At 52.8% G+C, this 26,218-nt stretch overlaps 10 protein-coding genes across 10 annotated transcripts; 6 read left to right on the top strand and 4 right to left on the bottom strand.

The window, feature by feature from the left end:
• Positions 1 to 407: 407 nt before the first annotated feature.
• SCP_0305230 (hypothetical protein) lies at positions 408 to 2,103 on the bottom strand (the record flags this gene model as incomplete). The annotated part of the gene is made up of 8 exons (XM_027755915.1): positions 408 to 583; positions 647 to 774; positions 827 to 882; positions 944 to 1,260; positions 1,315 to 1,580; positions 1,630 to 1,704; positions 1,761 to 2,010; positions 2,067 to 2,103. The coding sequence occupies 8 exons, from the start codon at positions 2,101 to 2,103 to the stop codon at positions 408 to 410; spliced, it is 1,305 nt and encodes a 434-aa protein (XP_027611716.1).
• Positions 2,104 to 2,481: 378 nt separating this feature from the next.
• Positions 2,482 to 2,991, top strand: SCP_0305220 (hypothetical protein; the record flags this gene model as incomplete). The annotated part of the gene is made up of 1 exon (XM_027755914.1): positions 2,482 to 2,991. One exon carries the CDS (start codon positions 2,482 to 2,484, stop codon positions 2,989 to 2,991), a length of 510 nt encoding a protein of 169 aa, XP_027611715.1.
• Positions 2,992 to 2,997: 6 nt separating this feature from the next.
• Positions 2,998 to 3,683, top strand: SCP_0305210 (predicted protein; the record flags this gene model as incomplete). The annotated part of the gene is made up of 4 exons (XM_027755913.1): positions 2,998 to 3,071; positions 3,126 to 3,250; positions 3,306 to 3,529; positions 3,603 to 3,683. The coding sequence occupies 4 exons, from the start codon at positions 2,998 to 3,000 to the stop codon at positions 3,681 to 3,683; spliced, it is 504 nt and encodes a 167-aa protein (XP_027611714.1).
• A 213-nt stretch (positions 3,684 to 3,896) lies between these two features.
• On the bottom strand, positions 3,897 to 7,516 carry SCP_0305200 (hypothetical protein; the record flags this gene model as incomplete). Its single annotated transcript, XM_027755912.1, has 12 exons — positions 3,897 to 4,121; positions 4,181 to 4,308; positions 4,366 to 4,419; positions 4,496 to 4,728; positions 4,780 to 4,892; positions 4,956 to 5,425; positions 5,483 to 5,543; positions 5,603 to 5,839; positions 5,905 to 5,991; positions 6,078 to 6,263; positions 6,357 to 6,544; positions 6,967 to 7,516. 12 exons carry the CDS (start codon positions 7,514 to 7,516, stop codon positions 3,897 to 3,899), a joined length of 2,532 nt encoding a protein of 843 aa, XP_027611713.1.
• A 3,201-nt stretch (positions 7,517 to 10,717) lies between these two features.
• Positions 10,718 to 11,224, top strand: SCP_0305190 (hypothetical protein; the record flags this gene model as incomplete). Its single annotated transcript, XM_027755911.1, has 1 exon — positions 10,718 to 11,224. The coding sequence occupies one exon, from the start codon at positions 10,718 to 10,720 to the stop codon at positions 11,222 to 11,224; it is 507 nt and encodes a 168-aa protein (XP_027611712.1).
• A 534-nt stretch (positions 11,225 to 11,758) lies between these two features.
• On the top strand, positions 11,759 to 12,298 carry SCP_0305180 (hypothetical protein; the record flags this gene model as incomplete). Its single annotated transcript, XM_027755910.1, has 1 exon — positions 11,759 to 12,298. The coding sequence occupies one exon, from the start codon at positions 11,759 to 11,761 to the stop codon at positions 12,296 to 12,298; it is 540 nt and encodes a 179-aa protein (XP_027611711.1).
• Positions 12,299 to 12,435: 137 nt separating this feature from the next.
• On the top strand, positions 12,436 to 12,666 carry SCP_0305170 (hypothetical protein; the record flags this gene model as incomplete). The annotated part of the gene is made up of 1 exon (XM_027755909.1): positions 12,436 to 12,666. The coding sequence occupies one exon, from the start codon at positions 12,436 to 12,438 to the stop codon at positions 12,664 to 12,666; it is 231 nt and encodes a 76-aa protein (XP_027611710.1).
• An 833-nt stretch (positions 12,667 to 13,499) lies between these two features.
• SCP_0305160 (Pre-mRNA-splicing factor cwc15) lies at positions 13,500 to 14,539 on the bottom strand (the record flags this gene model as incomplete). The annotated part of the gene is made up of 6 exons (XM_027755908.1): positions 13,500 to 13,502; positions 13,557 to 13,581; positions 13,638 to 13,728; positions 13,786 to 14,036; positions 14,095 to 14,370; positions 14,427 to 14,539. 6 exons carry the CDS (start codon positions 14,537 to 14,539, stop codon positions 13,500 to 13,502), a joined length of 759 nt encoding a protein of 252 aa, XP_027611709.1.
• Positions 14,540 to 14,901: 362 nt separating this feature from the next.
• SCP_0305150 (hypothetical protein) lies at positions 14,902 to 17,680 on the bottom strand (the record flags this gene model as incomplete). The annotated part of the gene is made up of 15 exons (XM_027755907.1): positions 14,902 to 15,012; positions 15,066 to 15,228; positions 15,285 to 15,322; positions 15,376 to 15,400; positions 15,470 to 15,640; positions 15,700 to 15,852; positions 15,918 to 15,978; positions 16,035 to 16,109; positions 16,166 to 16,519; positions 16,577 to 16,708; positions 16,780 to 17,021; positions 17,084 to 17,205; positions 17,266 to 17,342; positions 17,416 to 17,569; positions 17,630 to 17,680. The coding sequence occupies 15 exons, from the start codon at positions 17,678 to 17,680 to the stop codon at positions 14,902 to 14,904; spliced, it is 1,929 nt and encodes a 642-aa protein (XP_027611708.1).
• A 591-nt stretch (positions 17,681 to 18,271) lies between these two features.
• On the top strand, positions 18,272 to 25,376 carry SCP_0305140 (hypothetical protein; the record flags this gene model as incomplete). Its single annotated transcript, XM_027755906.1, has 13 exons — positions 18,272 to 18,482; positions 18,531 to 18,756; positions 18,813 to 19,326; positions 19,389 to 19,518; positions 19,579 to 19,705; positions 19,752 to 20,368; positions 23,995 to 24,142; positions 24,196 to 24,215; positions 24,268 to 24,332; positions 24,391 to 24,911; positions 24,971 to 24,990; positions 25,043 to 25,107; positions 25,164 to 25,376. 13 exons carry the CDS (start codon positions 18,272 to 18,274, stop codon positions 25,374 to 25,376), a joined length of 2,877 nt encoding a protein of 958 aa, XP_027611707.1.
• Between the last annotated feature and the right edge of the window lie 842 nt (positions 25,377 to 26,218).

Here is a 26,218-nt window from a genome sequence, read left to right as displayed (position 1 = left end):
TTTCTCCGGACCGCGGAGGAGCTTCGATAGCATCTGACCTTCTTGCCGTGTCATCATCTAACTCACATACGGTCATGTTGCGTGCTTGCTCGTGGTACGCGTCGAGTCTCTGATAGGCGATATGTACCTGCGTTTAATCCAGGGTGAAGGATGGAAGCGACGACAATCAGTTAGTAGGTGTACGAATCCCCGCTGCCGCCTCTGATCAAAATCCTTCATGATTCCATGTCGACAGGAGACCACATATACTCGAAGACACACCTGGGGGGCCACAGCAATTCCAAGTGTATTACGATAGATTGCTTAAGATATCACCCGGCTAAAGATCCTAGCACTAGCAATGAGTCATATAACATGTTGACGGCACCAACCGTGGTTCGGCGCCGACACCACCGAGTTTTCCCCGACTACTCCTCCGGCGGAACGACCACGCTCTCAAACTCGAAGCGTCCGCACGCCTCCAGGCGATTGATGAGTACGTCCCCAAGTGCGCTCGCGGGCGTAAGTACCCCGCCGACGCGCGCGAGCGGGGGCAGTAACGACTTGTCGAGCAGGAGGGCAAGCGCACACTCTGATATTATCACTGACAGGGGTCGGGCATTCAGTGATCGAGTGGAGAAAGAGATGAAGGTGATCATGCACGTACTGGACGACAAGAGATACCCAGGGTCTCCTCGCCCGCGCAGCACGGTCTTGACGTGTGTTTCTGGCAGGTCTGGGCTTGGAGCAGATGTGGTGTAGTTCGTCGCCTCTATAAATCCTGCCTCCAACACCCTGTTGACAACATTTAGATAATTGCATAGAACCGACCCAAGTAAAGACGCACTTGTCTGACGGGCCCTCCCCGGGCGAGGGTACGAATGCCTTGAAGATCCATCGCACCTACGCTCAGTATCATGCATCAATGACGTATTCCCTCTAAGCGGACATAAGGGTGACCTACAGGTGGGAAGATCATCAGCAGCGTAAGCCCAACCAGCCACCCTGCGCTAATCAGCGCCGACGGAACGCTCCAGGGAACCGGGGACAGCGCGCCCTCGTCGTACGTGAAGCGGGGGCCGTACGTCCGCCGACGCGCGCTGTCAGTGTCCTCGGGCGCGAGCCCCACTGACTGCGCGGCGAGGGCATGCAGGCCCCACGTGCGCTGTACGACCGCACGGTCCGGGAACGAGATTGGGTGGAACGTCGCGTGCTTGCCCGAGCGCGTGAAGGGGACGGGGCGGGCGAGCTGAAGCGACTCGCTGGGCGCGCCGTGGATGGCTGCGAAAGGGAATGAGCGTCCCGGAGCGTATCTAGGATGGGAGGGGCACGTACCGGAGCTGAGAGAATAATCCTGCATTGCTGCGGTGAGCCTCGCACGAGGGACGTCTTCGAACAATGACAGCGCAGACGCGTACGTCCCGCCCGACGCGAGGCCCGGCATGTCGTAGACAGTGAGGGACTCGCCGAGCGAGACATCAGGGCCGAGTGTATCCTTGAGCGTTTTGTTCGCAAGGTGGACGAGGAGGTCGGCGGGCGCGGACACAAGGCCGCATGAGGGGATGATGATTGTATTGGTCTTGGACGCAAAGTAGTCAAACCTGCGACTGCGTGAGGACATTATAGGGCCACAAGCATCTGGAAACTCACTTGAATATGATCTTCTGTATCCACGGCGTCTCTGCGGCGAGGTCGACGTAGTGCACACCATGCCTCGTGCACGCTCTGCAGACCCATAACTTTACGAGAGGTCGCGGGAACACACGATAAGCCTAGCGCACCTGACAACTTCTGTGCCCCAACGCCAGTACGGGCCCACGGCGTTGATGACGACCTTCACGCCCTCCACGGCCGCGTCGAGCTCTTCGGGTTTTGCGACATCGATTTGTAGGAGCTCGACGCGGTCGTCGAGTGCGACAGAGGTCTTGAGGGACTCTAGTTTGACTTTGGAACGCCCGGCGACGGCGAGGGTGAAGGTCGCACGTTGGGGATGGTTGCAGAGGTATCGGGCTATGAGGCGGCCTGTGTAACCTGGTGAAGCTTCGTGAGTTGTGCATGAACGCTGGTTGAGACGACGCCAACGCTACCTGTAGCACCGAGGAGGAGAATGTCTGCGACGGCCATGGCATGAGTGGAGAGGAGAAGAGTGTTACTTCATAGCGTCATTGCGCTCTGCAGCAGCCTGCGGGCCACATAACGAGCGACGTGTCATCCCGGCGGCTCTCGCGCAGTCCGGGTCTTCATTTCCTCTCGACGTTCGAGGTCGCGCACTGCCTTACAAAAAACTCTGCATGCATTCACCGTATCCAGTGCACAGTCATATTTTTCCTACGGTGATGCAACGTTGAGCGACGAGGTTGCAATTGGAAGCGCCGAGGACACCAGCTCCTCGTGCAAACAGACGCGCGATCGGCCGGCGCGCTGGGCCCGTCTACTAGTGCTCTCACCGCCATCTCAGCTGCACCGACGACCCCACACGACGTCTAGCTCATTTACATCGTCATGTCATCCAGGGCGGACGACCGATATCGACAGCACACGCGTACAGCGAGGAGCCACTCGCGAGAGAGGGAGGAGAGGGTGAGGGAAAACGGGAGGGTGAGGGACACAGACCGCGGACGCGACCACCCATACTCTCACTCCCCACATGCGACACGGCGGGCAAGTCGCTCAAGGTCACGGCGCCGCTCGCGTTCACGCAGTCCGAAGCGACGGCGGCCGGACTCGCGCTCCCCTTCTCGCTCGCGGGAGGACAGGCCTGATCACAGGAGCCGAAAACGAGGACGGTCCGCCTCACGTTCGCCGTCGCCCTCGTCAGATAAGCGTAGACGGTCACGCTCGGTCTCGAGTGAGGCGTCGAGCTCCTCTGAGCACAGGCGCCACAAACGAAGGAGAGACAAGCACACGAAGCGTAGGAGCAGGAGTCGGGAGCGGGAGAAGAAGGAGCGGAAGAAGGAGAAGAAAGAGAAGAAGGCGCGTTCTCGCTGTCTACCTCATGTTTTTCTATCTTAACCATGAATGGTCTCGCAGAAAAAGAAGAGTGGTGCTGTGAGCCACCAGTGGGGAAAGTATGGAATAATCAACGAAACCGAGTACGTACATCATTGAGGCGCGAACATGTGCATAAATGCTCATCTACCTTCCAGTTTGTACACTAAGGAGCAGGAGTTCCGCGCCTGGCTCGTTGAGGAGCGCAAGATCAACCCAGAGACAATCTCCAAGGAGCAGACGAAGAAAGAATTCGCCCAGTTCGTGGAGGATTATAACACTGGTCTGTTTCCTCTCGGCTGACCAACGCATGTCGCTAACTATGTAGCTATCCGTAGCAACGCTTCCACACGAGAAGTTCTACCACATGGAAGCATACGAGCGGCGCATGACGGCGTTGCGCTCGGGTGAATTCGTCCCACCTCCAGACGACGCGTATGATCCCGCAGCGGACATGCGGGCCCTCGAGAGCACGCACAAGCGCCGTGCCATCGAGCGCGAAACGTACATGAACAAGGATCAGCTGCAGGAGCTTCGCCGCGTGCAGAACGAGCGCATAGAGGTACGTCGTGATTACACCTGCACCTACCCACTACGTCATGCTGATGCGGCTGTTCCTCGTTTCCTTTGAACAGGCTGGGAAGATGAAGCTGTTAGGAATGGATATCAAACAGTCCATGGGTGTGCGCATGGACGGCAGCATGTTTGACGGCTGAGTGCGGTCGACGGTGTTTGGTTTCTTGTCCTCCGTATTTTAACCTATGACCAACTTGCCGCTGATGACGTCTTGAACGAATCAGCATGTCAAAAAAAATGTATCACAAAAAAATAGGCAAGTCTGAGGATCCGACAGCAGTAACTACATCTCCTGCGAGTGTTCGAAAGAAACACTAGTTTGTGGTATGAAAGACAATACCGTTGTAAGTTCGTCACTCGTCCTCCTCTTCATCCCCTGCGCCCTCGCCCTCATCCTCATCCTCCGACACTTCCATCCCAGCCTCACGCATGCGCACCTTATCTCTGCGGCGCTTGCTGTTCAGCTCGTCGAGCAGCACCAGGAGGTCCTCCTGCTCCTTCTCACCCTCCCGTCTCTTATCCTCCGCGACCTGCACCGCCTCTTTCAGTGACGAGATCTCGGCCAGTAGCTCCTCGCGCTGGAAATCACCAATTCAGCATGAGCGACAAAACTGTCGAATGTGCACGAAAGACATACATCATTTGTTGGCGGTGCCGCGGGAGAGAGTCCCTTCAGCTGCGTGCGCAATGCCTCGATCTCTGTCGCCTGGTTCCGAATGACGTCCCGCAAAGAGGCGACCAGCATCGCGGTCTCAGCGCCTTGTCCTGTGGCAACAGCGCCCTTCAGTCGTTCACAGCAGACGCGACAGGTTTTGCACTTACCGGCGGCAGAGGACAGTGACTTCGGGTCCGCTGCGATCCCCTTCTGCACCGTATCTGCGAATGACACGATCGACGATTCAGCTTTCCCCCACGCGAATAGCTTTCGGAAGAGATTGGGTGCGAATCTCACAGTAATTGGATTTCCAGAAGTCGACAAATGCCCAGTCGAACCAGATCTCGGCTTCTCCGACCTCGGGTTTCCCTGTGGGACCCGGGGGCGGACGAAGATGCGGGACATTTGGCGACGGAAGGACGAGCACGTCGGGTCCGACGGCCTTGAACCGGACGTCGTCCCGTAGGTGTGTAATACGCCCTACGAGCATATCCACGCCGAGGCGAGTAAGAATGGGGTATATCGTAGTTCTGGATACTGCTTCAGTTGCGAGCAGACGTGATGAGAAAGACAGTACATACCGGGTGATCTCTCCTGGTTCGCGGTTGAACTCGTAACATACGCCGAGTAAGAATACGCAAAGGCCTGGGATGACAGCGTCGGTGTCTGTTGTCTGGTTGATTGGCTCAACCAGCTATGTCGGTGAGCGACTTAACACGTGAACAAGTGAGCGAATCTGCCAGTGACTTCTACGTACCACGCTCAGCGCACCGGCCTCTAGAAACTCTCGCACGGCGCGAGGGTCTTCCCACAACCATTGTACCAGTAAAGTCAGATAGCCAACCAGTAACCTGTCCCACTCCCGTGCCTCCCGATCTGGGGTATCCGGGCGTCCACGAGCTAGGAACGCCAGCGAGAGATGCTCGCTGAGAATTTGCAGGAGCGTCTGCGGCTCATCAACGTCCGCGGCCTCTTCGTGTGTATCCGCAGGAGGGGGACCGCCGTCTGCTGGAACAAAGAAACTGGATGCTTGCGCAGACTGGGATGAGGCAGTAGGAGGAACGATAGAGCGTGCGACGGCTTTTGCGCGCGGAGATGCACGGAGTAGATGGGAGAACAGGAGTGCGGCGAGATGCGTGGAAGTCACTGCAGGTATATTGAGCGGTGAACTAGGTGGCGCGATCAGCGCATAAAGGAGAGGAGTCACTGGTGCTGCTTGTGCAGAGCCTAAGCAGTTCATCCAACGTTAGGTTATGGCGCAGAAATGGAGAAAACAATGAGAACCTTGCGGTGTTACCATCGCCCCCACAATTGCCTCCGCAATCTCTTCATTTTGTACGAAGTTCTACCGGAGGCAACATGATCCAGATTCTCAGCTAAAGTTTCTTGACTGGACCCACTTACCTGGAACACTCCCAGCGCGACGCCTCTAAGTTCCATGCCGATCTTCGAACGGCGCTCTCCTTCGAGCATGCCATTGTATTCTCCGTGAAGGACAAGTTCAACTAGCACATCTAACGCCGACGAAGGTTCGAGACGGTCCCACTCTTCGCCATTCGTATCGGGCACAGGCATGTACGGCGTAACAGTCATCTGTGCGAGCGGCAGGCTGGATAAATTTGAAGGAAGGCGGCGGAGAGCCTAGGTGCATCAACAGGCGCATTAGGCGCCAATGGGTGCACTTCAGATCGCGGATGGACACTTACTGCGGCCTTCACCGATGTAGGAGCATTGGAAGCTAATCCGAGCTCAAGAAGACATCGATTGAAGGGAAAGGTAAGCGGGTCTTGCGACTGCAGCACATGTCAATCCACATGACGCGGTTAGTCCAATTAATGGTGGGTGAGAGCTTGAGGCCTGCTAGGTCACCAACACTCACACTACTGCTACCCTTTGCAAGCAGGCCAATAATGGCAACCACGAGGATTGCGTTGGGACGTTTCTTCGCGTCATCCCATAGCTGGAGGGCAAAGCCCTGTGGCGGGGGAGCATCGTGTGGAAGATTTGGAGGGAAGCCAAGGAGGGATAGAAGGAGAGGAGGAAGTGATGTTGCACGGAGATAGCTCTGAGGGAGGTTATCAGTCATGTTAACACAAAGGCAAAGACATCTTGAGAAGGAATCGGACACGAGTCATTCATAACAAGACAGGGTGCTCACCTGGTTGGATTGGTTGAACCTCAACAATCCGTCGATGCACGCTAGTGCTTCGTGGACCACTGTTCCACCCTCGATCCCACCTTCTGTTGCCACGATGTTGAAAAGTCGTTCAAATGCTCCCTCGAATGCCAGTATCTTCTGGATTTCCGGGCTTTGAGATATGAGGGACTGGAGAACGAAGATCGCTTCTGTAAATGCGATGGACATGTCAGAACAAATGGAGGCAGACAGAAGAGGGTAGCATGGACTGTGAATGGACTCGTTCTAAACGACGCGCCCTGTCACTATAATAGAACGTAGCAAACTGCATCTGTCACGTAGAAACAGAGAACTGTGACAGCACGCAACACTGATAGGTGTCGAAGTAACACACGAGCTTTAGATAGGGCAGAGAGTTTACCAGGATGCAACGAACAAGCAGTTTTGCTCAAGTTACGGCTGTGCACTGTGCCTAAATCAACGGCATCCTCGGCAGTTACAGAGTAGCAACAAGCGTTCACGAGCAATTCGGAATATGTCAGTGAAAGCCTGGATATTATCGGAACGACAGACGCGCTTGTGGGAGGAATACCTGGACCCTTCAACATACGGGATAGAAGATGGCACGTACCGTGCCGAATAATCTCCCTTTTTTCTTCCAGTACGGCAACAAAACTGGTAGGACCGACAGGTGCTTTCAAGAAGTAGCCCTGCACTACTTGTGGCCGGTTCTGCAAGAGAGTGGACAAGAACTGAAGCACAGAGAGACGAAGGTAGAACGATTGGTCGCCCAGAAGAGCGAAGAGTTTGTGAGCTACTTTCTCGTCAGCTAAGACAACATCCGTGTGCTTGAAACCAATCTCGCGGGCTTGCGCTTGAGCTCCAGCATTGTAGTCCACCTCACACAAGATATTGAGGGTCTCAAGGACAGCTTTGCCGATATCTGCATCAATCTCTGCATCATTCTGCAGTACGTCTATCAGTCCAAGAAGAGCACGCTCGCCAATGTCTGCTCCGTGGTCACGAGAAAGACCCTTGAGGGTAAGGACGGCTGCGCGACGATCTGCGAGGAGAGTGGAAGGTGACAAACGGTCTGCGAGACGGCCAATGGTATCTGCTGGGGACTGAGGGGCTCCGGTTGGGCCCCGAAGGGCAATGTATGTCTGAGAGAGAAATTCCATATGCTGCCAGAAGTAAGAACGAAGAATCTGCGCGGAGTCCCGAGACTTGAACGATCAGACAAGCCCTCCGTAGTCCAATCTGCCTGATTGACTGTTTGTGTTCAATGCCCCCGCGCACATGGTACTGTGAGCTGCATGGATTTCCAATACAGGGCAGGAGACTCACCTCTTGTCACGGAATGCTGACCTGGATTAACCAGCAGAAGACTTGTTCTTGTCGAACGACCTGGTATGAACTACCTCTTCCGCCTGAAGCGCTGCTAGTAGGCGCTCTGCCTTGCCCGCAGGCCGTAACGCGTGTCACGTGATAAATCAGCACCTTCGCGACGGCTCCGCTCGTTCGGAGCAACTTGCTACCACTGAGCAGGCACTCGGTATTCCTCGGTCGGAAAAGCTCCAGCTGACAGAACTCTTGAGTCTACGTTGTTATCTTCTCGTTGTTTTGAAAAGGAAAGAGACCTCACATGGCTGCCGCGTGCCGATTTGTCGCTTGGCAGAGTTCTGTCCGCGATGGTCCAGGTCCTGCAGGTATGTCTCTCATCTTCACACACCTTACTGATGCAGCAGTCGCCCTACGCTGGGATATCGTGCGTCGACAGCCGATATGGGCCCCATGCTCTCAGCTTCGAGCTCAATGTCTTCCAGCGTGTCGAGAGTCCGCTGATCCTCCTTGTGTCCACCCACCGTCCTGCTCATGAATTCTCACTGAAGAATCTTACCGAACGATCGCATGACTGTTGGCTTACCTATCTGTTCCTGCGTCTTACGTTGGTGACTCTGATCGTCGCTTGTCTTGTGTCTGCTTCCACGAAAGCGATGAGAAAGATATCCTCTTTGCGTCCGGCTATTCAATTGGGGATGTTCCACTTACACATGCGGCCCAAATATCGATGTTTCTTGGTCGAAGAACGAGGTTACTTTGTATGACGGTACCGAGAAAACCTTGAGTAGAGGTCTCTCACCGTCCGTCGGCCGGGCGGTCATCGTGTCTACGAGCTGTCCGCCTGTTCGCATGGATTCACTGTTCTGTGAGATTTAGATGCTCCGGATCTGCGGTGTTCATCAGTTCAGCAGGACGGCATATTGTGACGGACAGCTCTGATAGTCGGTACTCGTTGGATCATACGGTGCAATCTTTCCGCGCTTCATATTGGCCTCGACCTCTGTCGGTGTCATAGGCGGTTTATCTAAATCACAGAAAATTCTATTTCAATATTTAGCGCACCACGAACGGACTTGGCCGTCTTTTGTCGTTCATACCTTCGCATGGTAAAGTGCTTCCGCCGATAATTCCGTGAAGTCTAAATCCCTTCGTTACCGGACCTTTGTCGACTACTTAATGGTGACCCGTCGGCCAATGTCGCATGCGTCATATTAGTCCTACGTACGTGGCGGAAACCACAGATACGTCTTCCTCTAAGGTATGGTTTGAGCGTCATAATACTGATCTCGTACATTTGACAATTGGATATCTAGTGATGGTCCGTCACTTCCAGGGTATCTATAGAGTTTAAGTAACCAGTGTCACGTACCGCAGTACCTCACCATTGTACAGATGTGGCTGCAAATTCAGAATCGTACAAGTTTCACGGTCCAACATCAGTGAGCTCAGGACATCGAATCTTATGTCAATATGTTCTTGGCGGCTTTCGTTGATCTCACGCTATTACTTTGTTTTTCGCAGGTACGCATTGTCCCTAGACTTCTTTCTCTCTCGAATGTTTTGCGCAACGTGAACACACCCATGGACACTGTGCCTTGGTTTGTTATGTGGTCCGTCTCCTCGGGGCTGCGGGGCTCCGCTGTTGTTTCCTGCCGGCAAGCGAGTGGTGTTTCGTACCGACAGAGCGCTCATTGAACTGCTCTGATGAATACTGGTTGGAAATTGGACAGCGTCTGGGTCCTCTGACATTCAGGCATTCTCATGGATCGTTGGCCGCCGTGAGTAGTCTCGTCGCCCTCCAGTTGTGGTACCTTCTGCGCCAGTTCCCGTCCCGTACAGAACGGTGATGCGCATGATCTCAGAAGGACCGGATCTCCGAGCGCATCATTTAGACTGTGTGTGTTGACTTAGAAGGTGCGAATTTGTCTGCGCCCAATTTAGTCGTTGAACTTCTTTGTCGTAATCCCCTGGTGACTCTGCGCTGACTCCTTCGCTTTACTAGATATTGCCTAAGCTTTGTCATTGTGACTAAAGAGAAGTCGGCTGCCGGTTCGCGGCTAGATGGCTTTGTGCTAATCCTCCTACGCTGCATGAGGAACGCTGTATTCGTCGAAAATCATCTGCTGTGGAGAGGAAGTTGACTACCGGTCTCAGCGTGCACACCTTCTTGCTTCTGGCTATTCAGGCTGACAATGCTGGCCTTCCTATGTTCTTCTGATTCTGGGAGCCGTTCTTCGTGGTATGCAGTCGATCACTATCTGTCGGATGCGCAGCCCGGTCTCGGGGTAACGTCTGAGCGTGAAGACCAAGCGCTACGATATGGTGCAGGCTCATTGATATCCGGGCTCTGAGTAGATCACTCTCGATACCAAGTACGGCGCGGCTCCTGCCGCTCATCCGCACAGCTTCTAGGCTATGCCGTTCGATTGGAGAACAATGCCCGTTACCGGATAGCAGCATTGGATCTGTGAGTAGATTGTGCCGGGGGCCGAACGCCGGCGACATTGACATCTTCGGGGGATGGATAGATAGTATGTCTTGAAATTCGCGTATAATCATATGTAAATTTCTGAACATCGTTTGATGAGCGCGACGCTCAGTGTGTCGGTCTACCAGACCGATAGCAACAACGTCCTCGGCAGGAAAAGATGCCTCGTTACATGATGATGGGCTCCACGAAGAGGACGGTGTGGTGAGGTGTTAATCCCACAGTTGACACCGGCTGGAGAGCTTACCAACTGCTGGGGCCCTGCAAGTCTCAGCGCTTCTCGGGGTGACAACCCATATGCGGCAGTTGACTTGAGTCAGGTTCAGGGAACTCGATGCAATTCTCGGGAGTTATCCGCTCCCCCGTCTGCTCGCACAGCCTACCGTTCGCAGCAACCAAAGTCTGCTGATGAGCTCTGGATAGCTCCGTTCCTTGTTCCCAAGTGCCGCTGGACGATTTTGTATAAAACCTCTGTGTTCTGTATCTCTCTGTACCCAGGCTACGCTTTCAGTGCTTCAGGCTAAACGTCTCTGAATTTCTTTCCTAAACCATGGGACACACTCATTCTTCGATAGTGGATGCGCAGGCCCAGCACCCCCCGCGGTCCATCGTGCGGAAGCAGTCCAAGGCCGCATTCTCTGCCCTAACTCTTGGTTGTGCTAATAGCCCTGCTAGCTTTTCCCCTGAGACTTATGGCTCGATCACCGCCGTCACAGAACGCTACCGCAGCGACGAGAAGGCCTCATTCGATCCTCCACCTCTGTATGCGTCCTTCACCGTCGACATCCTCGAGGACAGTGCCTCTGGAGCCTACAAGCTTTTCCTGAAACAACATCCACAGTATCAGCTTACTTGGACCCTTGATGCATTGAGACGCAGCGACTTCGCACGCTTGGACCGCACCGGAGAGACATATGTGGACTACATGGGGGGCTCGCTCTATCCAGAGAGTTTGTTACGAGCCCAGACAGACTTTCTCCACCGCAATATTCTAGGCAACACGCACTCCGTCAGTAATTCGTATGTATCTCTCGCCGCCTCTCGCATATTCTCATAACTGACTGCAGTTATTCGCCGAACTTGTAGATCCAAGTTATCGTCGACTTGCGCGAACGACGCTCGGAAAGCAGTGCTTTCATTCTTCAGAGCCCCGCCTGGTTACACCGTAGTGTTTACGGCGAACGCTACGGGTGCTCTGAAGCTCGTGGGCGAATCCTTCCCTTTCACAAAGGGAAGTGTGTTTGTCCTCGGCGTCGATGCGCACAATAGCGTACACGGCATCCGGAACTTCGCAGCGCAACGTGGTGCACAAGTACATTATATCGCTTCTACCGAGCACGGAGGATTAGAGATCAATGATGCCAAGGTACCCGAGCTCACTCTTCATCAGATGGGCCTTCACGTTGACCAGTTATGGTAGGGGATTTTGGAACGGAATCACCCGCAGAACAGGCGCTCTTTCCCAAGTCTTTTCGCACTTACCGGGCAGTCAAACATTTCCAACACTAAAAACCCACTTTCCCTTATCCATCATGCAGCGTCACAAGGATATTACACACTCCTTGATGCCGCAGCTCTCGCACCGACATCTATGTTTTCTCTGACGGACCATCCTGTCGATGCGATGGCCGTCAGTTTCTATAAGATGTTCGGTTACCCGACAGGAATCGGCGCCTTAATTGCCAAGGAAGAGTTCCTGGCGCAACTGGATCGTCCCTGGTTCGCAGGCGGTACTGTAGATGTCGTGCAGGTCCCTGGTATGAACGTGACCATGAGCTCCCACCAGCACGAACGTTTCGAGGTGAGACCAGTGAGTCTGCCAACCGCTTTTCAACCGGCTAATTTTCTTCTTCAGGATGGAACCATCAACTACCTTAATCTGTCCGTGATCACGGAGGGTCTCCGTTTTCTTTCTGCTTACCTTCCATTCCTTCCACTGCGTCTTTCCTCTCTGACGAGCTACCTCGTCTCATCGCTATCACAACTACGACATGAATCAACAGGCACGCCGGTCGTGCGGGTCCTATCTCGCGTACCTTCGCGACAGCTCACAGCAATCGGGGAGCAGTCTGACACAGGGTCAACCGTCTCGGTCGTCTTCCTCTTCGTAGGTCTCCCTTATCTGACCTAGACATACATTGACCTATTTTTTTCTGTGAATAGCCCTCCGGTGAGAAGATTCCAATCTCATTCGTGGAGTACGCTGCCTCCAGACACAACATCTCATTGCGCACCGGATGCATGTGCAACCTTGGCGCGGCCGCGGCCATGCTTGGCCTCGATGGAACTATGGACCTCGTAACTGAAGGAACAACCAAGCACGGGATAGAGCGGCACTTGGGGTACGAGATCGGTCTCGTGCGCATCAGTTTGGGACTCGCCAGCGATTTCCGAGATGTGTATCGGGTCATACGATTTGCGGGGATGTTCGCTGGAGCGGGCATCACTGGTCCGCTTTGGCAGGATTGGTTGGATACGAAGACAGAAGAGTTGGCGTGAATGCCAGAGCGAGCGCGGCTATCCTGGGATCTGTATCGACACATGCTAGCTTGGATTTGTACTTGGATCATCTCGTATTTAAAGGATCTAGCAATGGAGTGTATATTTTCAGATGTTTTCAGGCTATTGCGTGCAGCTAGAAGTGCTTTGTAGAACACTCGGGCCCGACATAATGATAAATTGAACGGGGGACGTACATTCCGACGTAAACCAGTTTTGCAGAATCCGAGAAGATCGGAAGAAGTCTGAACACCATGGGGCTTCGGAGAAGCCGTATATCGATGCAGTGGTGGATTTTTGGGACAGGGTCATCAGGGTAGAGAACGGAACGCCACAATGCTGAATCGGTTACTGCAACCCTCCCGAGATGAGTTCACCGTTCGATCGCTCTATCTGAAGATCGCGTCAGATTAACCAAGGTTGAACAGTGGAAAGTCATCTAGATCTAATGTCCGGTGGCAGAACAAGATCTTGTACGCCGGCAACAAATCCCAGCACGGAGACTTGGCAAGCGAGGCTATGGCGACATCCCATCCGCGAGCACGTCATTGAGCAAGCACCGAGCGCGCACGCCATACGGCGTCGCGGAGTCCACGGAGCCAGTTCAAATTCTCGGCATTTAATGAGATTGTCTTCAGATGTGGGGCAGCGACAAGGCATTTCCATCAAATCAATACTGGTACCAAACATAGTACTATTCGCTCCAGTGGTTGTAAATGTATTTTGGAAGGACATGACGACTCACTTGCATCAATAGAGCTCACAGGACCACGTCGATTGACCAGGAACAAAGGGAAGCAGACAACGAGAGAATAAACGCTACTACGGTATAATTACTGGGGTAAGAAATGATTAGCGCGACTGAAAATGGCCGTGACATGACGATGTACCTTGATGAACTTCGCCATGAACTTTCTATGTAGCACAATCAGCGTTAGAAGCAGCGAGTATCCCATGACTGAGGGACTGACTTATGGAACTCTGTCCGTAACAGGTCGTTTACAAATTGTCCCGACCTATCCTTGTCTCGTGAGCTCATAGCCTGGTTCTTGAAGATCAAGTCTGTCAAAATCCATTCAGCCAAGAATTCGGATTATAGCGACGATCTGAAAAACGCACCGTCATCCCAACGTCGCTTCACCGCGAAAGTTCCTGGGACCGTGGTATTCACTCCTTGAGGATTCTGACCAAGTGCAGCTGCAAGATTCAGTAATGGATTTGCAATCGCGATTTCAGCCTCGCGTGCTGCATTTGTCGATGCAGATTGTTCGCGCTCTTGCCGTTCCTTCTCTTCCGCGCGTTCGCGTTTTATCCTCTCCAGTTCGCGCAGGAGTTCCGCGGTATCATCCTCCTCATCTTCGTCATCTTCTCTGTTCAAAATTGGAGTCTCGGTCGATAGCTGCGACAATGAAAGTCAGAGTCACGCACTCGTCTTCATCTTCGTCTTCATCATCGTCCTCTTTCTCCTTCGCATCGCGATCCACGTCATCATCTCTGTCTAGTTCTAGCGCCTCCTGCAACAGCTTCCTACGCTTGTTTGCCTCCTCATTCTGTCCTTGCGGGGCAGTGGCCCCATTCTCAACGGCCAGTGGAGGTTTCCCTTCAGCCTTCCGCTTCTTCTCCCGCGCTTCCTGCTCAGCCGCCAGAAGCTCAGATCGTAAGTCCTTCTTTCCGACTTCCGCTACTGATGTCTGTCCTGGTTGACTTGTTGACAAATCGTGAGCGTGAACCGACATGACGCGACTACCCTGGCCACGTACCGGAACTTCAATTTCGTGTGCGCTGCCATATCTCGCACAGAGAACTGGCGAGAGCCGCCCTTTACATCCTTCGCCTGCGCAGGATCCCATGTCGGTCTGTGTGCTGTCGACATAGTAGACGAAACGGAGTTAGTAGTACGTTGGACGCTCAGCAATGTACACGCCACAGCGGGCAACGAAATGGTGCCACGGAACGATCATCGGAGATTCAATTATCAATCACGTGATCTTGACGCGTCTCGTCCGCCCGGTGAGATGCATTTAAATAAGTAATATTGATAAACTATGTGGGTTGCGAGCAACAGACATTGTAGAGTGTGTAGACTGTATGTATTACCTAAAGCTTCAAGGTCGCACTGGCATGGGAGAAGTAAATAAACGCAAGCAATTACAAGCACAAGAACGATAGTACGGGGATCCAGTCGACTGTCCGTGCAGTGAAAGAAACACCGTCGCAGAGATAAAACATAGGCATCTACTTCCTGCGCAGCACGAGTGCGAGATACAGCATCACCCGGTACACCGCGATGATGCAGATGAGTATACCAGTGTACAGCCCGATGTCAATGCCAGCAATCTCCAGTTGCTGTCGGACAAAATATGAGCACAACCCGCATGCCTGAGGTAGACGGTACGTACGTCGAGCACGTCCTGGCCTGATACGGCACATTGACCCTGGGCAATGAGCGAGCTCGCGTATGAGCACTGGCATGAGCCATCCGCGAGTGTTTGGCAAGTGAAGACCAAGCCTGTAAAATCATTCTTCACCAAGTTTGCGAAGGCAAAGTTCTGGTAGTCAATCCTGTTAAAAGCATATTATATGAATTCAATTGTGCAAACGGGGGAATCTGAGCTAACCAATGAGCCCAGTCACGCCAGAAAGCCGGTAAATTGCGCTGCCGTAGACGTTAGTCAAGATAGTTCTCAGAAAAAACCGACGGCGACTCACAGTCTGCATGAAGTATCCGCCGACGCTTTCAAAGAGAAGTTGGACGGTCGTTAGCAAGTTGTCATCGAACTCGTGTAACAGATCAGACACGTACCTCATCCAGAAGCCGTTCATGAAGCTGGCCACTGCAAGGGACGCCACGAAGATGGGAAGAATCGCAGCAACAAGCACGCTCTGACTCTCTGCAGCTATTGTTGCGAGGAAAAGAAAGAACGTGAAGCGCCAGAACGCTGTCGCACCCGGATGCAAGCCAATTGCCCAATAACTAACGCCAGACACCACGATATCAGCACGAAGATGAAACAGGGTCAGTGAGGATATTACCAGATCAGAGAGAAGGATATTGCACAAATGAACATGAACGGAAGGGTGACAAGCGTGTTGGAGATGATGAATGCACCTGGGCCAACAAGTCCGTTGTCGCGCTCGCGGATGAAGAGCGAGCGTTCTTCCAGGAAGGATGGGATACCAGCGACGCTTAAAAAGATATGCCCCTAAATTCATATTGCAAAATTAACCGATCATGGATATCCGTGACATACCTCATGAAACTCAAGAATGCGACACCATAAAAGTGAACAGAGAGACGGTCGTTGATACGTTCTGTGTTAGGAGATATCACTCCATGACCCAGCCCCCATGAGGCATATAGTACTTACGGTCATCCTTTGGCAACCTGATCCAGATAACCGCTAACATGAGACTCATCCCGATATACATAGCCAGACGAATGCCTGAAGAATCAAACGATCGTCAACGTCCAAACCGATTTAACGTTTAAAAAACTTACCATGGTTCAAGATATTTCGCCGGTAGTTCAGGAACGTCCTCTGAGCAAGGACCCACGTGCGGTACATATCCTGCGGCACGCTGTTAATCTTCCCGCCCTCTTTTGGAGGGCTTAGGGTGTTCGGGACACCGCATAGTGGTGATACAATGGACGGGTCGCTTCTTTCGCATATCTGCCAGGCATTGACGAACGTATCGTAACGCGCAATGACGTTCTCCTTCGTCTCTCGTAGGTCTGAGTCTAAAGTAGACAACGAGGTAAAGTCGGTGTTGATAAGAGTCATGGCGTGATCAGTTGGGTTGAAGTGGGTGGGAGTAGGATAGCCAAGAACGGAAAAGTGCTCCTCCATTGCAGCTGGAGTTAGAGAGTAATTCGAATCACATATGGAGGCATAGAGAACGAGCTACGTACTGACGCTTCCAAAGAAGAGTGTTCGTCCGTTAGCAAGGAGCAGGACCTTGTCGAAATGCGAAATCGTCTCGTAAGATGGCTGATGGATCGTGCAAAGTGTTACAGAATTAGTGGTCTGCGTAAGCCGCTGTACTGTTATGCCACATCGACCACAATGCTGTTAGTACGTTGTGACTAAAATCCACTAACACTGAACGACTCACCTGCTCGAACTACCTCGGTAGAAGTAGCCGAGTCAAGTCCTGAAGTGGGCTCATCGAGGATGAGGAAGTCTGGACGAGCCACCACCGCGCACGCAATCGTGACTCGGCGCTTTTGCCCGCCACTGACTCCGCGTTGAATTGCTGTGCCAATGATATTGTCTGCTACATGCGAAATACCCAGCATGGTGAGGGTCGAATCCACGCGTTGCCGCACGACTTCGGGAGGGGTAGAAGCCGGCATGCTAAGACAACAGATTAGGATATTACAGAAATTAAGAGAATCAACGGAGTAAAGGATACGTACCTCAGTTTTGCGGCAAACTCGACTGTCTCTCGCACTGTGAGGACACCAAGTAGAGCGTCATCTTGTTCGACATATGAAGAATAATCACGCATCCGAAACTTTGCTGTACTATCCAGTTCGATCTATAAACGATAGCACCGTCAATTTACGCCAAACAGCATGCCTCAAAGTGAAAAACGCACCGCGCCCGAAGAAGGCTGCGTCCGTTGAGCAATCAGGTCGAGGAAGGTACTTTTTCCCGCACCAGACGGTCCCATGACTGGGTGGTTTTGTATGGAATAAGTGAGGACCAATGAGCGCGAATGAGATGGCAGTGAAATAAAGGACCTGACTTGCAATCATTTCTCCAGAGGAGACGTATCCCGAGAGATTTGAGAGGATCGTCTTCTTGACGCCCTTCTTGGAGACTTCGAAGCTGACATTTTTCCACACTAACGCATGGTGCTCTGCACGGTTCTCGGCAATTGAGGACACCGTCTGCTGGCTCTGGAAGATATAATTGAGGCATCAGGGGAGAAAACACAGACGACGACAAAGCGGCCTCACTTCGAGATCAGAGACCTTGTGGGCCACCTCGCGGTGAAACACGGTAGGCATGATGAACTTAAGGAAACCATACGAATAGCTGGCGCCATCTTATATCTGCAGACAGTACCCGGGTCAACGAGCGCGTAGAGATGTATATTTCAAGCGCGAATCTGGCTGTCAACAACTGCGACCAGCTGTGTCACGGTGACTCTGAATAAGCGGCCGTCTGGGGTGACGAAGGCGATCAGTAGGAAGAAGCATGAGATGCCGAGCATAGCCGGTTGTCCGGAAACGGAAGGTGCTGTAGTCTGCCACAAGCCGGCGGCAGTGTTTTTGAGCTACAGAACGATCAGGGACCGGAAACGAAATGTTTTACCGCTGTCGTCGTCGATCAAACGCATTCAGCTCTTCGGCCAGTACTTGCTGCCTCTGTTGCAAAGAACGTGCAGTTGCGGTAATTGAAAAAGGGCTCGGAAGTCGGGCAGGCGGTAATGTCTCCTTTTGCAGCAACATAGCCGGGGAGCGCCACTCTCTCGTCTGAACCGCGACTTGACCATTATGACTCGTCCACTCCCAGCTCACAATGGACCTCGTTCACGCATCTCTCTTGCCTGTCTCCCCTGTCGCCGCGCCAAAGTCAAATGTGACGGCAAGGCACCCATGCAGCCGACAACTCGATATGATGTGGGCCCCAAGCCGTCATCGGAGCCGTGCACCAGGTGTCTGAAGAACGGCTCCGAGTGCACATGGTTACCTTCTCGGAGGATAGGCTCAAAGCGGAGGCTCGCGGAAGAGTCGAGTGGTGATGCCAGCTCGCAAAGGGAGGATTCACACCTCACGGAAACGTCTGCACCAGCGGAAGATGTTTCAGGTGAGTTCACCACTCGCTTTATACTTCTATTCTAAGTCAATGTGCCAGACGCTTCTTCGCAACCGTTCGTGACACCGCCATCGCTTCTTGTGCGGTCTTCCCAGGAATTTCAGACGACTCTCAGTGAGCTGCTCTCTCCATCGGAAATCACATCACCTCTGTCATTTCTCGACCCGACAATGCATCTCAGCGACCATGAGATGCAAGACTTCTTTACTGTGGTCGGTTCTGCACCCAGTGTGGACATAATACCACCAAATGAAGTCCAAGAGATGTACGGTCAACCATTCCTATGTCTCAGTCAGAACGCTCACTTTTTTCTCTGCATAGTATCTCCCTCTATTACACACACGTACACCACTTCTGCTACATACTCCCTCCGTATTCCATCTTCATAGCCTCATCTCCACCGGCGAGCCTGGTGATTCTCTCTGCTATGGGCGCGCTTGTCTCCCCATTTGCACCGGTACCACCTTCGACCGACTACGCCACACTCACCACCACCTTGCTATCCACTGACACCACCACACCTTTACTACAGCATATACAAGCTCTCATTATGCTTGTACATGTTGAATATGGCTCCGGGACGATCGATATCGCACGAGAACGTCTCGCGACTGCTGTTCGACTCGCTGTATCTAGCAGCATGCACCAGCGTGACCTTGTGCAGGCCGGAGGGTCGTCTGCAGATGCAGAAGCTGAGCGCAGAGTGTGGTGGGAGCTATGGACGCTCGACGGCATGCTTCAAGTTGTAAGCGGCCTACATCGCAGTGTCTTAGGGGGTATTTCAGCTGCTGTGAATCTCCCGTACACGTGGCTATCATCTGGCCCAGAGCAGCAGGTCAGCAGTTCTCTTACCGTAACGTTTGTCTGACACTGAGTAATTATTGCGGTACATGCAAGCCATCGGCATTTGCGCTGCGTGCTCGCACAATCTCCCTCCTGTTGGCAGTCTCATCTCCGGCTACTACGGAACTATCACAAGCTGTTCAGGAGGAACGGGCAAGAGCGATTATGACTGCCCTTGCTAACCGTAGGTGTCGCTTACTCACGTCAGTGCTTCCTGTTCTAATGCACTCTTATTGACGTCAAGTTCTCGTCCTTTCCCGTGAAAGCTATGATTGTTGCTCTGCGCGAGAGATGAATACCGAGGGGGAGGACGCCGTCAAGTGGCGAGCGAATCGTGAGGCAGCTTTCATGGCACTCATGATGAACTACGCGTAAGTCAATTCTATCTAAGGCAGTCATTTGCTGACCTCTCCGCAGTGCAATGATTCATCTGTACCACCAACACAACAACGTCCTTTTACAGCTTACTAGAGACTTGGACGCATGTTCGCTTAGCAGTTCTCCGTACCCAATAAATTCTCCACTGGCCCCCACTCCTCCTATGGTCGACTTCGATTTTGGGGTTCTTACTCCTTTGGCGCCGAACTTTGAATTCAGACAAATGACTACTCCCCCGCCCGTTGCTGCAGCACTGCTGTCGCGCGTTCCTGCTTCTCATGTTGCGGCGTCTGTGGCTGCTGCTCAGTCTATAATGGCTATTGTTCGCGAGGACTATGAGCATCAGCGGCTACGTTCGTTGGCCGTGTCTACATCCGGTTCCTCTAAAACCAATATTGGCACATCCTCACCATCATCTCGTTCTTCTCCTGGGATCCCCTCTATTCCATGCCCTACAAATCGACACCGTCCGAGCCACTCACCGTTCTTCGCCTGTTCGCAAGTTATCAGCGCATACGGTCTCCTGCTCGGATTGGTGTCCAATGGAGAGGAGGTATCGTCATGGCGTGACCTGGAGCTTCGTAGTGACCTGGAGATGGTCGAAGAGACTCTGCGGAGACAGGCAACAGTATGGAGAGTTGCGGGAGAACTTTACGGTGCGTGCGAAAGGATGAAGACAGCTCTGGTAGGTTTTTCTGACGTGAGACTTTCTGTGCAGCGAAAGTTAGACGTTTCAGGGCACTAATACAAGGGACATCGTCATATCCCGCATGATACTAGTCGGTTGCGTTCCAGATCCTGCCTTGCAGTGTCTTCTATTGCGAGAAGTTGCTCGTACGCTCTGCGCTCATTGACCTACTTGTCTAAGGATCCCAGGCATCCTGCGCGATGCGGTGGATGCTGCTTCTACCAGGCTCAGCCTGAAGTGCGTCGGGAACCGTCATGGTCCTGCCTACACAGACCGTGGAGCCCAGAGTTCGGACAGGCTGATGGTTGACCAGTGAGAGGCCGGGAGGCGCATTTCCGTACCTGATTTGTGAGAATTACTTTGGTTTTCCACGCAGATTGTCTCTATGGACAGCGGACAGCAGAGCCTACTGTTCTAGCCACTGCGACTCCTTCAATTATCAATTATCAATTATTACCTTTCGCCTTATCTCGGCGACCGTTGTGAAATTCGCCTGACGATGGTGGGAAGACGATCTTGTATGTGCTCTGTTTTCAACGGATGGCCAAGTCACATCTTTGCTTCGTTTGAATGGATAATTCACTGTCAGAAGTGTTTTGCAGCCCCCTCCGGAATTCTGTAGTACTCACAAGGATGGTCCCATCAGCACAATCACAGCGATCGCTGAAGTCCCCGACTTACCTCCGAGAGATGCACCTGCATGTCAACTCGGCGGCACAATGGGATTTTTCCTAGTGATTCTACCCGAAGTTGGCCAGAAGTTCCAGATGAGTTCGGTTTGTTTACGATGTTTATGATATGATATTCGCCTTCGCCTTGAAAGGCTTAGGACATGTACTAGACATGCCTCGACGAACCCGATAAGTAAGACATATGAATCTGCGGGAACTACCATCTCATGAGCGGGACGTTCATCGGACTAGCACTCCACAACCTGAGACCACCGATGGTATGACATAGTAGGCGAATGGGATGGTGCGAACAGAAGAAGGGGTGAGCAGACGAAGAAGAAGAAACACATAATTGCGGTCATCGGGCAATGGCAGACTCGTACCATCATCCAATTCCGCACACCTCTGGCTCAGTTTCCTCGTATGTATCACGGTGACATTTGTAATGGATGGTGATGATGAGATCATCAATGCAAGACATTGCTGGCAGCGGCACAACGAAACACATTGACACTGCCTTCAGCCATGCCGCAACGATAATGGGAAGGACGATGGTGACGATGGCGATGATGGCGACAGAGGGTTTCAGGATTGTCTGCATCTGAATGAGTGTCGGTGGCGAGGCGGGAGCTTGTGGAGCTTGCACGAAGCTCACGGTGGAAGTATGATGATGTGCAGGAGGCGACGCATTGCCAGGAGGTGAAGCGGCCTGCAAAAGCGCGGCCATGTTCATCGTCCCTTGGTACCTCTGCATCAACTCGTCCCATGCTTCCTCACTCCCATCCGCAGCCAGAGCACGAATGGTCAGCTCATCACGACCCTGGTGAGCAATTAGCAGTGCAATGCTGCGATCGTGGAGTCGAGCACCGAAGGCGCTGATTTGATTCTCGAGCTCGCGGACGTCAGAAAGAAGCTGCCGGATGCGGTCAGCGACAATGTCACGCTGAACGCGAGCGGCGCATTCTGCTTGGCGGGTTTTGCGGAGGAGGATATGGATGATGGGTGGAAAGGTCCTGGCTTTGGAGAGGGTCTGCGTGAAGTGAATGGTGGGGGCCTCGTTCGATCGAAGGCGCTCGACATCCACCAGCAAAATTTGGTTCGTTTTGCGTGCGCAAGCCAAAAGTAGTCGCAAACTTGTTGAACGCAAATTTGAGGACGCGATTCAAGGCCTCTCACAGCTGACTTTGAGGGTCTTGAGAGCAGTACAGGATAGAAGAAAGTAGAGAATTAAAGTGGAATAGTGATTTGAGTCTCCCGCGAGCGGGGTCGGTGATGGTGGTTGTTGTTGTTTTTTCTAAGTGACCTAATCAACGAACTGATCGGGAGTAGGCTCGGAGGTTGTGCCACACCCTGTCACATGTGGCACCATTTCTAGACATTACATAATGGCAAAACCACAGTGTAGCGGAAACTGGATGCCTTCCCGTAGGATTTGGAGCACTTCTAAATCACAAAGCGGACTGCGAAACACCCCACTGTGTCGGAACAGCAGGATTTGTGAAACTGTAGCGTCGCAACATGATGATGATCAAACCAAGTTCTACAGGGTCGGAGGACGAGCGGCAGCATGATGTAAGCAATATGCAGCACCAAATATAGGCAAAGATGGGCATTGCGAGTGGGCGGAGATCGAAATCATCGTTTAGAGAGACGTTTAGAATCTGGAAGGGGGGGGCGACCCCCCCCCCTTCCAGATATAAGGTTTAGAAAGAGCTCACTTTGCTCTCACGGTATGCGGAGATCAATTTGCCGACGTGCCGGCCTGATTTAGAGACGAAATTTAGTTTAGAACGTTTCTAAACGGCTACGGGAAGGCATCCACTTGCAGCGGATGCTGCACTCAACTTTTTCTAGTGTGTTGGGCTATGCCAGGGACCAAGATACTACCAAGATATCCTCGTGTCCAAGCATGTGACCATGTCCGAACATGTGACCGTGTCGCGACGCACCACGCGCTCGTCCTCGACGAGTCTGGCGTTAGTAACATCGAGGACCGGCTTAGAGTATTATAGAGGAAGTTGGCAATCACGAACGTCGGTTCTGACTGCGTTCGTTGAGTAACAGATTTGAACAGAGAGCGAACCCTTGGTTTGAAGAGCGAGAGACTTGTATTGAGGCTCCTCGGTAGCATTTGTGACCGTTGCGCCCTCTCATGTACTCGTGCTTCCTCCTTAAAGGAAACAACGATCAGCAGTGTTGCCAATCGAGAGTGTCGCCGGCAGGTGCCTCAGGCTTGCATGCTTACCATCAGGGTGCGACGACCCACTTCAGTGTCGGGCCACCTCAAGAGTCGGAATCAAGATGAACAACCGCGCGCGATACTGTAAGCGATAACCCCATACTTACGTCGAGAACAGCGTCGATCAACAAATCCACGAGCTGAATGCCCAACCGGTCTGGGGCAACGTGGTCCGTAAGGCTTTGGCTTGCAGTGAAGACACGGTCGCTGCAACGGAACGGCCGGGGGCAGATCTGGCGGGATAAACGTGTTCGATCCTGACGATGTCCGGAGAGTGACGGCCTTCAATTCTAAATATTACCAGAATTATAGAATTACTGTACATGCGCGCGCTGGAAGTCGTAATAGCAACGTTCATTGTTGTGTCAAGTACGTAGTACTTAACAAACGGTTGAAAGTGGCGATAGAAGTGATACCGTGACTAGGCGTGTGCTTAGCGCTTATGGACTAAAGAAAGTCGCCATTGTGGACTTGTCTGATTAGCTTCCTTTTGTTCGAAATTGAACATGGACCAGCAACATATAAGGATGGCCACATATCCAACAGGCCTCTTTCATCCCTTGACATCGTTCCCTACGCCGGGCGTACTTCTCTCACAGGTGCTAGGCGCAGCATATAATTCATTTCTTCAGCGGCCGAGCCACCACTTTCTCTAACAGTCTTTAGATCCTTTCTCGTGTCTAGCCTCCAAGAACGCGATGCTTTTCACAACTTTCTTGCTGTCCGCTGCTGTCACTCTTTTGTCTGTCACGTCCCTACCCGTGAAGAGAGATGTCGATGTCAGCCTCGTACCCCAGTATGGAGTCCAGCAAGGGATAAATCCCGATGGAAAGTGAGTGGCATTCCTGGCCTGGCTTGAATGATGTAGCTGACTCTCCTCGGTAGCAATTGTGATGGCATTGCCGGTATGGGGCATCGAGACGCGTCCTTGATGTTTGATTCCAAAGACTTCCTCAGGTTCGAATGGCAAACCCGTTCTCATTCCTTGCCAATGCCCGCCAGATCGCAACGAGTTCATCTCGGTGAGTGCAATTTGGTCGGTGACCGACGTGGTTCTTTCTCATTCCTCAACTTCTGCAGAAATTGAATGCGAACGTTGCCGCCGGCCACGTGCTCCAGAACCCGAGCGTGCAGTTGAGCTTCCCCTCAGATAACTCAACAGCGTCCCAGCTAGCCCGCGTTTTCGCGTGCCTGGTGACTCTGCAGAACTTCAACAGCAGCGGTGTCGGTTGCCCGGCCTCCTCCACCACCTGGGTTGCACTTCAGCACTCCATCTCGGAGGAGGGCTCTTCCCCAGCACCGTCTTCCGCATCTTCAGTTGCGACTAGTCAGGCTGCTGTTGCTACTAGCCAAGCTGCTGTCGCTAGTAGCGTAGCTGCCGCCCCTACTGATGTGTGCGGTAGTGTTCCTGCAGCAAGTTCGGCTGCCGCCCCTGCCGTATCTTCCTCGGTCGCTGCCTCTGCCGCTTCGCCCTCAGTTGCCGCCTCTTCCGTGTCTAGTTCAGCCGCCGCCACTGCCACTGGCTCTTCTTCCGGTGGAGTTGACCCCAACTTGGTGCCGCAGTTTGGCGTTGAAGCAGGTGTAAACCCCGATGGTACTGGGTATGTCTAGTTTTACATTCAGGATGATCCGTGATGTCTCACTTTTGCTCCCGCTGCAGCAACTGCGATGGTGTCGACGGTGAGGGTGACATCGTGCATTTCATCGGGCTTCACTGACTGTGTATGACCAGGCTCTAATAGCAAGCCTATCTTAATCCCTTGCGCTTGCCCACCAGACAGGACCCAGTTCATCCAAGTAAGTCTTCGTTAGTATGTTGCCTACTTTCACCACCTAACTGTAACGTACTTCAGAAACTGAGTGCCAATGTTGCTGTCGGCAAAGTGATCACCAATCCGAGCGTGAACCTCACCTTCCCGAGCGACAATTCGACGGCGTCGCAACTCGCGCGCCTGAACGCGGCCTCCGTCACCCTACAGAACTTCAACAGTTCCGGCCGTGGCTGCCCGATTAGCTCGACCACATTTACCGCGCAACACCAGGCCATCTTGGATGAGTCTTCGTAGTTCCCACCACGCACCTCCAAGACCTTCCAGTTCGCTGTCCCATCGTTTGCTTTCGCTTTCTATTTAGTTGCATGCGACCCCCTAGCTAGTCCATAGGCAATCTATGACCGGGTGCGAGGACACCACTGGAAACACTGTTGAGGCGCAGATCCGACGTCGACACAAGAACTCTACTAGCCTCGATCTTCTGAGGTGAAAGTGGGTCGCACATACCTCAACACTGCTATCACGCTAGAGATACATTAGGAACATATGAACTTGCAGTCTGAAAAGTCTGATTTCACACCTCTACCGCACGCGCACGGTCTGAGCGTGCGAAGAGTATGGGGCTAAGTGTCATGTCGTGCTTTGTCCTCGTGTTTCTTCTTGGTGCAAGCTTTCTCCCCTTCCTCAGGATATAAAATCGCGGGCTCAGCTCGAAATCGCGATGCGAATGACCGTCTTAGACTTATTGCTAAGCCACAGACTGTGTTCCCCGACGTGCGGCGCTAGCTCAGCACCTGCCAATTGTCTCTTCGACAGGCAAAACATACCGGAATGGTGTTCTCAGGCTAGCCAGCAAACAACAGCACAAAACCTCATCTCCAATCTTTTGGCATGGGCGGCCCGGAACAAGACTGAAGTTCGAGAGCTCGTGATGGCCAGTTCGGCGCAGGAATCGTGATTCGTGGACAAGAGCGTTCGGACTCAGCTGAGTGCATTAGCGTGGCCCAATAAATCGCTTAGCTCGGTGGTATTGTATTCTACTCCTCCGAGTTTGGACCGCGTTGGGTGAGTCGTCGTCCTTGACGATGGTCCTTTTGTTTATGTCTTAGGACTGGTCTACCAAGGGACCGCTGTGG

Source organism: Sparassis crispa (genome assembly GCF_003851025.1).
Source record: "Sparassis crispa DNA, contig_000002F, whole genome shotgun sequence".
NCBI classification, from domain to species: domain Eukaryota; kingdom Fungi; phylum Basidiomycota; class Agaricomycetes; order Polyporales; family Sparassidaceae; genus Sparassis; species Sparassis crispa.
The sequence above is the reverse complement of the archived record's forward strand: the minus strand, read 5'-3'. Positions and strand labels throughout refer to the sequence as shown.